This window comes from Hippopotamus amphibius, chromosome 1 (genome assembly GCF_030028045.1).
Source record: "Hippopotamus amphibius kiboko isolate mHipAmp2 chromosome 1, mHipAmp2.hap2, whole genome shotgun sequence".
Lineage (NCBI taxonomy): Eukaryota > Metazoa > Chordata > Mammalia > Artiodactyla > Hippopotamidae > Hippopotamus > Hippopotamus amphibius.
The window spans coordinates 67,620,442-67,631,983 of NC_080186.1; the positions used below are offsets into that span (position 1 = coordinate 67,620,442).

Below are 11,542 nucleotides of genomic sequence, written 5' to 3' on the forward strand. Positions count from 1 at the left end.
ACCTTCACAACTTTCACAACCATATGCAGCTGTCCATGGAGGCAACGCTTACACATAAGATGTTTCATTTATCCATAAATATAGATACGCAGTCACTACGATCCAGGTACTCTAGTGTAGTCCAGTGGAATTGCTTGGTGGCATAATGCACAAAAACTTAAGATATTGTTACAAGACAGGTAAAGAGTAGCAAACAGTAGTAAAGTTAAATGGTGTTTCAACATCATTTAACTTTACGTTCTCAATATTTGTTATCTTTTATCTCCTTGATTTAAAAATGTAACTATGAAGATTTAAGTTTACATCTATAACAGCAATAAATATTTGCTATTTATTGTCAGACATGTTAGTGTGTTGAGGATGTTTCAGTAGAAGAATAAAATAAGATGTAGTCCTGTCCCCACAAAGCTTACAAACTAGAGCTTACATGCTTATATCTGACAGCGATATGCACACCAGGTGGGATAAGCGCTAAAATGCATATCTCTTATGATAAACACCACAGGAGTTCAATGAATGGGTAGATTCCTTTGGGCTGGAGTGGTAGAAAAGGACTTGCAAAAGAGGCAGGACTTGAACATCAGAAGATTACAACAGGTGATGAAATGTGGAAAGTATTTATCAGTTGTTAGACACAAAACACAAGCACTCAGGGTCGAAAATCCAAATGACACATTCAAATAGACTAGAGGACAGAACTGGCAAGCCCAAGTGAGGCAGATGGTCTCAACCAGGTGTTGCTATTTGATTCATGGAGACTTCCTTCCTCACCCTTGTGTTGGTATTCAAGGAGGCAAAGAGAAGCCCTAACTACCAGAAAGGCACCCACACAAAGGAGATGGGAGGTCACCCGGCTTTCCATGAGAAACCCAGCTAAGGGGATTACTGGATTTTAGCATGGCATAATACTCACCTCTCCTCTGGGGGTGATGATCAGGTAGAACCTGCCATTCTCTGTTGATACAATAAATGAGGTCATTGACTACTGACTCATGGAACTCACTTTAATTCCACAAAAAGAGTGAAGTAGTCTACAGATGACAGTGGATATTCTTTAGAAAATTCTGGGAAGGGCTATATCAGGAAAGGCACTTACAACATTATCTAGTTCTGCCTTGAAATTGAATTGCTTCACCCAACACAGGGCAAAACTCTAACATTATCCTTGATTATTTTCTTCCCTCACTCTTCACATCTATTCCCAAAGACTTCTTCCAAAAACATATCTCAAATGCACACACTTTCCTCCATCTCCACTCCCACAGCTCTTCCCCAAGCCACCATCATTTACCCAGACTACTGTAATAGACTCTACCGGTTGCTTGCTTCTATACCTGGCCCCACAGTCCATCGCTTGAAATGCTCTTTCCTTGTTGATCCCATGGCTGACTGCTTCTTGTCATTCATACCTCAGCTTAAATATCACCTCCTATAAGAGGACATTACTGACCTTTTAGTCTAGAGTAGCCACCAAATTAATTTCAAGGAAATTCCCTCTAATAACGCTCTGCACAGCATTTACCGCTTCACCATCTGAGAGGTGTGTAATTCATTCATTGTTTGTCTTCTCCCATTAGAATAAGTTCCATGACAGCAGGGGCCTTACCTATCTGGAACTCTGTATCCTTGGGAGTTAGAACTGTGCTTGGCACAAAATTAGTGTCTGATAAATATTTGTTGAACTAATAACAGAAAGAATAGCCTTGCTGAAATAGACGGCACCCATGGAGAAAAGCCAGAATATGAGTGGGTAGAGTGTGGCCACAATGTGGAAGGCCTCAATAACCAGGGTAAAGGGTTTAGCTCTAATCTGGTAGAAAGCTAGTGGAGGTTTCTGGGGGATAGAAAAATGACATGATGAAATATGAAATATGTTTTTTAGGAAAATTAATCTGGTGGTGGCTAGAATGGATTTGAGTAGGGAGAAACTAGGAGCAGAAAGAGTAGCAGCTCGGAGGCTGTTAAACTAATTCACAGGTGAGAAGGGAGGGCTTAGCCTAGAGGGAAAATAGGGGAAATGGAAATGAGTGGCTGGATACAAAGAACATGATTCAGATTCGGATATGAGAGATAAAAGAAGGTGACAGTTCAACAACAATTGCCAGATGTCAAGTGTAAAAGAATAAGGAACACATTGCATTTCAACAGCAACTTTCAGCCCTCTCTTTTATGCTCCACAAATACTGGGCTTCTCTCCTTCCTGTCTTTATCCTGGCTTCTTCCTCTATGTCAGGAATCTCTGTTCTCTGTTCCTTAGTATACCCTCAATCTCCTTCCTCCTTCTCCAGCTGGCAACTATGCAGCTTTCCATCTCTTAGTATTAGCATATCACTTCTTCCAGGAAGCCTACTCTGAACACTAGCCTAGGTTGGATTCATCTGCCTGTTAATATGGTTAGTTCCATGGCATATTGAACTTTTCCTATAGCATCCGTTGTGCTTTTTTTTTTTTTAAAGCTCTTTATTGGAATATAATTGCTTTACACTTTTGTACCAGCTTTTGAGGTACACCAAAGCGAATCAGCTGTATTTATACATATATCCCCACATCCCCTCCCTCCCGCGACTCCCTCCCACCCTCCCTTCTAATTATATTTTTAATGCCTGACTTCATCACTAGACTGTAAGTTCCATGAGGGTAGGTGCCACATTTGTTCTTTCTTGGTGGCTACATCCTCAGTCTTACAGGAGTGTCTGACACACAGCAGTACTCAGTAAATGGTTATTTTACTGCTCAACTGACTCACTGATTGACTTCATGTAAATAAGAAAAGGAGGGCTGGTTTTGAAGCAAATATGGTATATTTTGTTTTGGACACATTGCTGAAAGATGACAATGAGATATTGCAGAAGGAAAGCTCTATGGAATATGGGACTATGGGACTAAAACTCATTTATGAGTAATTATTTATTCAATTGTATACACACGGCAGAAAAAGATGGGTGCTCATCTCACATTTGCAGTACAATGCTTTAAAGAACTGTCAGCTAATCATTTAGCCTTGCTTTTATCATACTTTTACTTGGGAAAGTAATTTGCTTAAAAATTATTAAAATATTTCACTTAGAATAATTTTTCATGATAATTATATATTAGCATAGTTATGTCAATATTTCAGCAAAAAATGCATGAATCACATTTTATTTCTAGAAATATTAATCATGCTTTAAGTTACAGGGAAGTTAGCAATTTTGTTTATTTTAATAAGCTATTCCGTAAATCATAGTTAAAAACCTACAAAGCACAAACGTGTAAAGCATTTCATAAAATAAAATTTTATTACAGGATTAATCAGTTTAGAAACCATTTTCTGTCTTTTAGTCTATGTACCAAATATCAGACAGTGTGACACAACATTCTTGTCACCATAATGTGTGAAAGCTTCCTTTTTTTTTTTTTTACACATTTATGAAATGCCTTTTTTATTTACAATAAACTGCATATATTTAGAGTGTACAATTTGGTATCCCAATCTCCCAATTCATTCCCCCCGCAACCCTCCCTGCTTTCCCCACTTGGCGTCCATATGTTTGTTCTCTACATCTGTGTCTCTATTTCTGCCTTGCAAACAGGTTGATCTGTACCATTTTTCTATAGTCCACATATATGTGTTAATATACGATATTTGTTTTTCTCTTTCGGACTCACTTCACTCTGTCTCTAGGTCCATCCATGTCTCTATAAATGTCCCAGTTTCATTGCTTTTTCCAGCTGAGTAATATTCCATTGTATATATGTACCACATCTTTTTTATCCATTCATCTGTTGATGGACATTTAGGTTGCTTCCATGTCCTGGCTATTGTAAATAGTGCTGCAATGAACATTGGAGTGCATGTGTCTTTTTGAATGATGGTGTTCTCTGGGTATATGCCCAGTAGTGGGATTGCTGGGTCATATGGTAGTTCTATTTTTAGTTTTGCAAGGAACCTCCATACTGTTCTCCATAGTGGCTGTATCAATTTACATTCCCACCAGCAGTGCAAGAGCGTTCCCTTTTCTCCACACCCTCTCCAGCACTTACTGTTTGTAGATGTGAAAGGTTCTTTTTGATGATTATTTAAAAGATCTCTGAGTGGGAATTCTGGTAAAGTATTACTAGGAATGGGGATTCTAAAATTAAGCGATTTCAATTCTAATGAAAGTGAAATCTACACATTCCATCCTTGTTTTAGCTTTTCCTGCTGGATTGAGAGCCCCAAACTGGTCATCTGTAGGCCCAGTGTAGCCCCATGGATGTGTTTTGTTCAGCTCGACATTTTTCCAAAATTTGTGCTTGATTGCCTTTGGACAATAACTGTTCCCTCTAGTTCTGTCCCCTGGTTTGACCACAGTACCCATCATTTTCTATTAATATTTGGCCTGTCCAGCTTCTACATACAATCAAGTTACAGTATAAAATAGAAGCATTCATTTTGTTACAAAAGAGTCACTTTATATAACCAGTTTGAGAGCAGCTTTTCGACTAAGTGAATGTCACATCCTCTTAGACTTATATTTAAAAACATAAAAACAGACTAAATCCAATAATACCTAAGGTTTGTTAGTACTTTATGGTTTAAAAAAAAAACTCCCCATATTTATGTCACTTGATTTAACAAGGGCACAGGGCATGTATTTAACACTGAGCCAGATTCTAACATATGATGACACCCTGGGAAGGAAGTTAGCCCTTTGGGGAAGGTATATGAACCCTTCAAGCTCACAAAAATATCATTTTGTTCACCTAAGCAGTAATTTACCAAGTGGTGTGCTGCAGTGGTAACTGGCTAAAGGTGCTCTCTTGAGCACCGCAGCCTAAATCACCTAGTGGTGGTCCTGCATTGACAGGGAAGGAGTCTCCTCTCTGGAGATGTTTCTGAGACAATGTCATTTCTGCTATTTCTCCCTACTTGTGTTTCTTAAAAATTAACAAACTATGACTTTTCCCCACATCGTGTTCAAATAAACTCTAAGTGGGGTATTCCCTGGTGGTGCAGTGGTTAAGAATCCACCTGCCAACGAAGGGACACGGGTTCAATCCCTGCTCCAAGAAGATTCCATATGCCGTGGAAAAACTAAGCCTGTGCGCCACAACTACTGAGCCTGTGCTCTAGAGCCCTCAAGCCACAACTACTGAGCCCATGTGCTGCAACTACTGAAGCCCGAGCACCTAGAGTCTGCATTCTGCAACAAGAGAAGCCGCTGAAATGAGAAGCCCAAGCACCACAACGAAGAGTAGCCTCCACTCTCTGCAACTAGAGAAAGCCCGCGCGCAGCAACGAAGACCCAACAGAGCCTAAATAAAATAAATAAATAAATAAATAAATAAATAAATAAATAAGTAAATAAATTCATTAAAAAAACTCTAAGTGGGTCATGATTAAGTAAGATAAAACAAATATTTATTTCCCCCTTGTATTTATTGCAAATAGAATTGTCTCCGTTTCAAATTCTGTCTGTGTAACTGAAACTTTTCATGGTGCAATTTTTGAGAATGGTTTAAATTTTGAAAATAGAATAATTTTGGCCCCTGGGAAAGAATTAATTGGTTTCCTCTAATTGGAACTGATTCCATTTTGCACATAATATTGTACTTCTCAATTTCATCTGGAGCTTAAGAGGCTGCTTGGCTGATGTTGAACTAATTTTGATAAGCACATATTTTAGAAAGCTAGAATATCATCAGTCTCTTCTAGTGAACTCCAGTTCTTAGTTCCAAACCATTCCTAAATTGTTAAATAGGTTTATGCATCCCGTTTCTTTTATAGCACCCAAACGCCTAATCTCACGCACTGCATTCAGTAGCTGCTAAATAAATCCTTCTTGAGTTAACTAGCATAAACTTTACATGTATTTATGTAGATGGATTAACATGAATTCTGAATTTGGAAACACAGTAAAAAGTTAAATCTCTTCTTAGCTAATACAAATATTGTAATTATATAATAACTATCAATTTTGATTGTCATCTACTCATTTATTTGGAAAAGTCTTATTTGCAATTTTAAGAAAGATTCAGTTTGCTAATGTAATTCATTTTACAAAATAATGAAGTCAGCAAAAAATTTCATTAAGCTTTTGATGAAGTGCTGGACAATGGTATGTAATTTTGTTCGTCTTCTCATGGAGGTGATTAGAATTAGTAGCAGAAACAGATTAGTCACGTTCCAGGACCAAATATCCTTTTTAGGCATTTGGAAACCTATTAAATTAAATCATTACCTACAATTTGTATGGTATATTTTAAAGAAAATTGCTATAAACTATCTATTATTCTACAAATACATTACCATTTCTTAAAAAGGATCTCCGTGACTGCCCTCCATTTAGCGGAGGCAAGGTCTTCTTCTCCTGGCTTACAAATGTATCCCATTTCACCTTGTCACAGCCACCTAGTTCCTTTACTTTCTGTAAACAACTTTCCAAGTACTCTACTGGGTCTTCAGGCTTCGAACACGTCAGTCCATTCAAAAGGCTCTGAAATACACAACCAACAAAATATGCCCACATAAAATACGTTTTTAAACCACTTTTGTCAAAATAGTGTATATCCCATTTTTAAATACTGGGTTGTTTTGATTCTTTGCATTTAAGAAAAATAAACAATTAGAGTTGAAGTTACACCCTGATTGAGTAACTAAAATAACCCCTTAAATTCCTGACCAATTTGTTTTCAGCTCAGCATTCTCCATCTTTTAAAAATTAGGGCCAGCTATGTTGTTTAAAATGGAAGAAACCTATCAATATGAGATAAAGTGCAGTGTGTAAAAATGCCCCAGTCACGATTTATCTCATTCCTACCCATCCTTAAAGTCTCCAAGCCTCAGTTTCAGAAGTTTTTTTAAGGATTAAAAGATTTAATATTTGTAAAGTACGTATTAAGTGTCTGGAACGTAGTAACTAATAGATGGTTGTGGTTTTAACCATCATCAATCATCATCACCATTATCATCAGGAAGTCTCCCTTGAGCCTTCAGGTTGGCTTGTGGACCCCTTCCTCAGTGTTCATGATACCCAGAAAAAAACCATCTTACCTGTCATTCATACCAAAACCATCAGTTTATGTGTTGGTCTCCTCTTCTAACCTATAAACTCTTCAACAATACAGTATGGGTCTTATTTATTTCTCAGTATCCAGCCTCTGACACTTGCCCTTGCATTTGGTAAGTACATACTGAACTGTTCTCTAATTAGCAAAAAAATTCACTCCAAACATAAAGACTGAGTTAAAAAACTGTTTGACATATAATAAATCACTACAATATCCATTGAAATTACAGAGGAAAACTTGGTATCTGATATGTTATAAGCACTAGTTTCTAAAAATGCTACAAATTTGGAAATGCTGATTTCTGGGAACTGAACTGATGTGCAAAATATTTTCCTTTGGAGTATTTCATGGAAAAAGCAGAGAGGATTATTATCACCATTATTAGTGCACAAAACACACACCCTTTGAAAGGCTGACATCTTTCCTAAATACAGTATTTTATTTTCAAATTATTCTTGTGCAATTTGCTCAAAATGGTAGGCAGTTCCTACCAGGTACATTTGTTCTCTGAAATCCTAAATAATGTGGGTTAGAATGTTCAAGCAGAGGAGTTCAACTGCAGAGGGAGCAGAAAAAACTAACCTGGGCATCCACACCCAGTTTTTATGTCAAGATTTGTGCTACACACACCACAGATACACACACATTGCGTTTAACTCCTCAGATTCCTCCTACATTAATGTAGCTTACTCTGTATCTTTGTATGCTTCAGCTTATCCAATTCACTTTCAGCCCTGTATTATCCCCATTTATAGACTAGGAAACCCTGGCTCAGAGATGTTAGTGATTTGATCTAGGTTACTCAGCTAGAAACTCGTAGGTCTAGGATTCCAACTCAGTGGTTTTGATTCCAAAACCCATATATTTCTCTCTCTACATCTTGCAAAAATATGATATGGGATTAAAACAAAAAGTGCCAGATTATCTGTGCTCCATACATAATCCAACTGCAATTTGAGTCACTCAAGATTAGGTCTTTAATTTTTTAATCCCTCTTATTGCCTAAAATGAGTGAATATACTCGATGAAGATTTTTTTTAACTGGAAAATATATGTTTCTAGCCCCCCTAAACAAATCTGACACCACAAAGGGTACTGATTTTAGAAGGGGGAATGAGGTCCACTCATTCATAGATAATTTAAATCCTTTCTTCTAACAGCCAGCCACCATCAGGGACCCAAAACAAGCAGCAGGCATTTTTTACTCAGTGTATTTGAATTAACCCCTTGAGAACTTGCATAATCTTATTTGTGTTTCCCATTATTCAAATTAATTGCCAAATCTCTGCTCTAAGGTGCAGTGATACAAGATCAATATATATATATCATAAGGTTAATTAGAGATAAGAATTCATGACAAAATCAGGGGAAAGTGGTTTTGTTTTAAATGTTTAACCAAAAAATGGAAACATATTTCAAACTTGAACCTACAGAAGATATCCCCTTTAGCCCACGTGATGTCTCAAGTCAGAAAGAAATCTTTTCAGGTCAGTTAGATATAGCTAGTTGCTTGACAATATGTAGATTCAATAATCAATCACTTGGTCTATAATGGCGTCTAGTATCCACAACTGTGTCCAATGTTTTGGGTTTGATGGATATCTAATTGCTAAACCTTGTATACCTAGAAACTTTGTATACCCATACTGTGGTTTCGAGGGAGAAAATCCAGTTTAGTAACGCAAAGCATTTGGTTTTGCTGTCTACACTTATCACATGGAGAACAGCCAAGTTTTACTTCTCTCTTGTGCTGTGCACAGCACAGACTCTTCTTACTGGAAGGATGGAGCTTTTGGAGGTCACCAGCAGTCTCCTTCCAGCTTCCCACTGCCTGGGATTGCATTTAAGTACACTGTAGTTCTGTATTTCACCTAAGCAAGTTGACTTCCTTATCTGGGTGTGCACTATTTTAAAAATGTCCCATTCATATGCAGAAAAGCCAAGGCAAAGCATAGCACCTGAACAAAAACGACTACCATCACTTATTTGCATACACAGTGTAGATTTTCATGAGCAAACTGTCAAAATTCTCTGTGGTTACCAAGGGAGGAAAACAGTACCCACATTTACAAAGAAGAAAGAATCACCTTGCAATCAGGTGACCCTCCTGCAGATGTTTCTAGTTACTCTTTTAGGGATGATGCCCTCAGTATTAGTACTTATGACAAAACCCTTCAGCTCTTCAATCTCCACATTCACTTTTTGAAAATTAAATAAAGAAAAGAAAAACTCTTAACAAGAATCCTACATACCCCCAAGACTTGTCCTTTTGCAACACCTCCTGATTATCTTCAAATACTATAACACACTTGCTAGATTTGGGGTTCATGTCCTAGGCTTGTGCTCAGTGGGCAATTTACCTGGCAATCTTGTCTTTACATGGGCCTGAAACTGGTGGCTTACAGAGGTGAGAGAAAAATGAAGATCTGTAATTATGGAGGCCCATTTAAAGATGATTTGAGAAAACAGACAAAATTATTTTCCCAAGTAGCATTATAAAATTCCTTTTAGCAGAACAAATCCCCCAAATAGGAGAAAGAGCAACGCATGACTTTTAGTTTACCACATCATCTACAGTCTATCATCTTTCAGAAATGGGGGACCAGGTTTCAGGGCTCGCTCTGTGAAGCTTGGCTCGTTTCCTTTTTTTTTTTTTTTTTTTTTTCTTTTCTGTCTTAACCTAAGTAAAAACACATAGGATTAAGGAATGTTTTAAAATTCAAATACGGAGAGAAAGACAGGAAGCAAAACGACCCGCGGTAAGCTGTGGTTTAGAACTAACCAAGGTTCTAGTTCATCCCTCAAGCCTCCTCTCCCACATTCCAAAGTGTCCCCCAACCCCCGGGTCCCTGGTGCAGATGATGCTGTGATGCGGTCAGAAGACCGAGCAACAGGAGTCACGCCCGCCTCACCACTCCCTCTTCGATTCGCTTTCTCTGGATGGATTGGTGAGGACAGGCGAAAGCTATGGGCTGGGGAGGTGTGGAAGGAGAACCATCCCTTCCAAGGCAACGGGGAAACGTGCTCAGGAGTTCATTCACCGAAAGCGCAGAGCAGCGCTGGGTGACTGCCATCCGAGAGGTAGCGCTGCACTTGACGGGTCTGGATTTGTTTTTTGCATCTTCATCCCTCTCCTCCCAGCTGTCCCTGGGGAGGGCTGCTTTCGTCCTCACTTCCCAGTCAACGCGGGGGTCCCGACCCTCGGCGCGCGAGAGACCAGGACTCTCGACTCTGGTTTCGAGTCCTTACTGGCTGCTGGGCGCCAGCGTATCCACCTGGCCTGATCCTCGCCCCAGGAGAGCGCGGTCGGCCGTTGCCAGCAGCCCACCCTCGGTGTCCACATCGGAGGGATGCGCTGGGGACAGCCTGCTTCCAGAAGCCGGTTGGCAGACTGAAACTTGATTTTCGAGATGGGGGCTTCTGAGCCCAGCCAACCGACAAGGACCCCGCAACCCGCCAGAAAGGCAGATATCCCCGGGCAAGCGGGCGAGCAAGCTTCTGTAAGCACCTTCACTTCCGCGCCCCGCGTTGGCAAGGTGGGACGGGGCGCGGCTTCCTCACCCCGAAACCCGGGGATGCCCTCCCCCGATCTTCCAGTCCCTCTCTACCAGACCTAGCCCCCTACCTCGAAAAGCTGGGGGATTTCCTTTCGGGCCAGATACTCCTTGGCTTCGTTAGTGTTCATGGCTGGTCCGCGCGTGCCTTGGGGCGCAGGCGGGAGGCTCCCGGACTGCGGCGACCTGGACTGGGGCTGGCGGTGTCCGCGCCGAGCACGGTGCAGCCCTCGCTCTCACGCGCGGACACTCACACGCTCGGCTCTGCCTGCCCAGGCCGGGCCCCCCTCCGCCTCTCCGCGGGCACTGTGGTCTCAGCGCTCCTGCCGCTCCCGCCGCCCCCGCCTCGGTGCTGGTCCTCGCGCCCAAGCTGCGGGCTCCGCACGCCGGCTTCCCGGGCTCCAGGCGGCGCGGCCGCCAGGGGCGGGGCGGAGGGAGCGGAGGAGGGAGGACAGCGAGGCGGACGCCAGGCAGCAGCCCGCCCGCCAGGCAGCAGCGCGCCCGCCTCTCCTGCTCCGCGCGCCGCGCTCTGCGCCTCGCGAGTCGGGTCTGCGGCGGCGGCGGCGGCCAGTCACGCTGCGCGGGCGGCGCGGGGTGCGGGGGTGGGGACGGGTGCGCGCGGGGGGCTCGCAGTCACAGCCCGCCGTGTCACACCGCCGCCCGGCGCTGCGCTTCCCTGCGGGCGCCGCCCCCGGGACGCAGCAACCTGGGACCAGGTGGCCAAAGGAACGGAGTCAGTAGGAACCCGCCACCCTTTCGCTTCTCCGGACCTACATACACACACACGCACACGCGCGCGCGCGCGCGCACACACACACGAGTTACTCCTGCATGCCCGAGGAGCTCCCAAGAAGAAACCTAATTGTCACAGTCCTTCATAACAGGGAGTGGGAATAAGGAGAAAAGGGGATTGGTGGTGTGGACTCCATCCTCTTAAGATAATTTTTAGATCTTGT

General features: G+C 41.8%; 1 protein-coding gene across 1 annotated transcript in view; it reads right to left on the reverse strand.

Moving 5' to 3' along the window:
• AK5 (adenylate kinase 5) overlaps nt 1–10,968 on the reverse strand; it is a 254,653-nt gene extending 243,685 nt beyond the window's left edge. Inside the window, exons 1-2 of the mRNA XM_057715801.1 lie at nt 10,658–10,968; nt 6,272–6,458 (exon numbers count right to left, since the gene is read on the reverse strand). Coding sequence (XP_057571784.1) covers nt 6,272–6,458; nt 10,658–10,717 — 247 coding nt within the window. The 5' untranslated portion in view covers nt 10,718–10,968. The remainder of the gene's footprint in view (nt 1–6,271; nt 6,459–10,657) is intronic.
• Between the last annotated feature and the right edge of the window lie 574 nt (nt 10,969–11,542).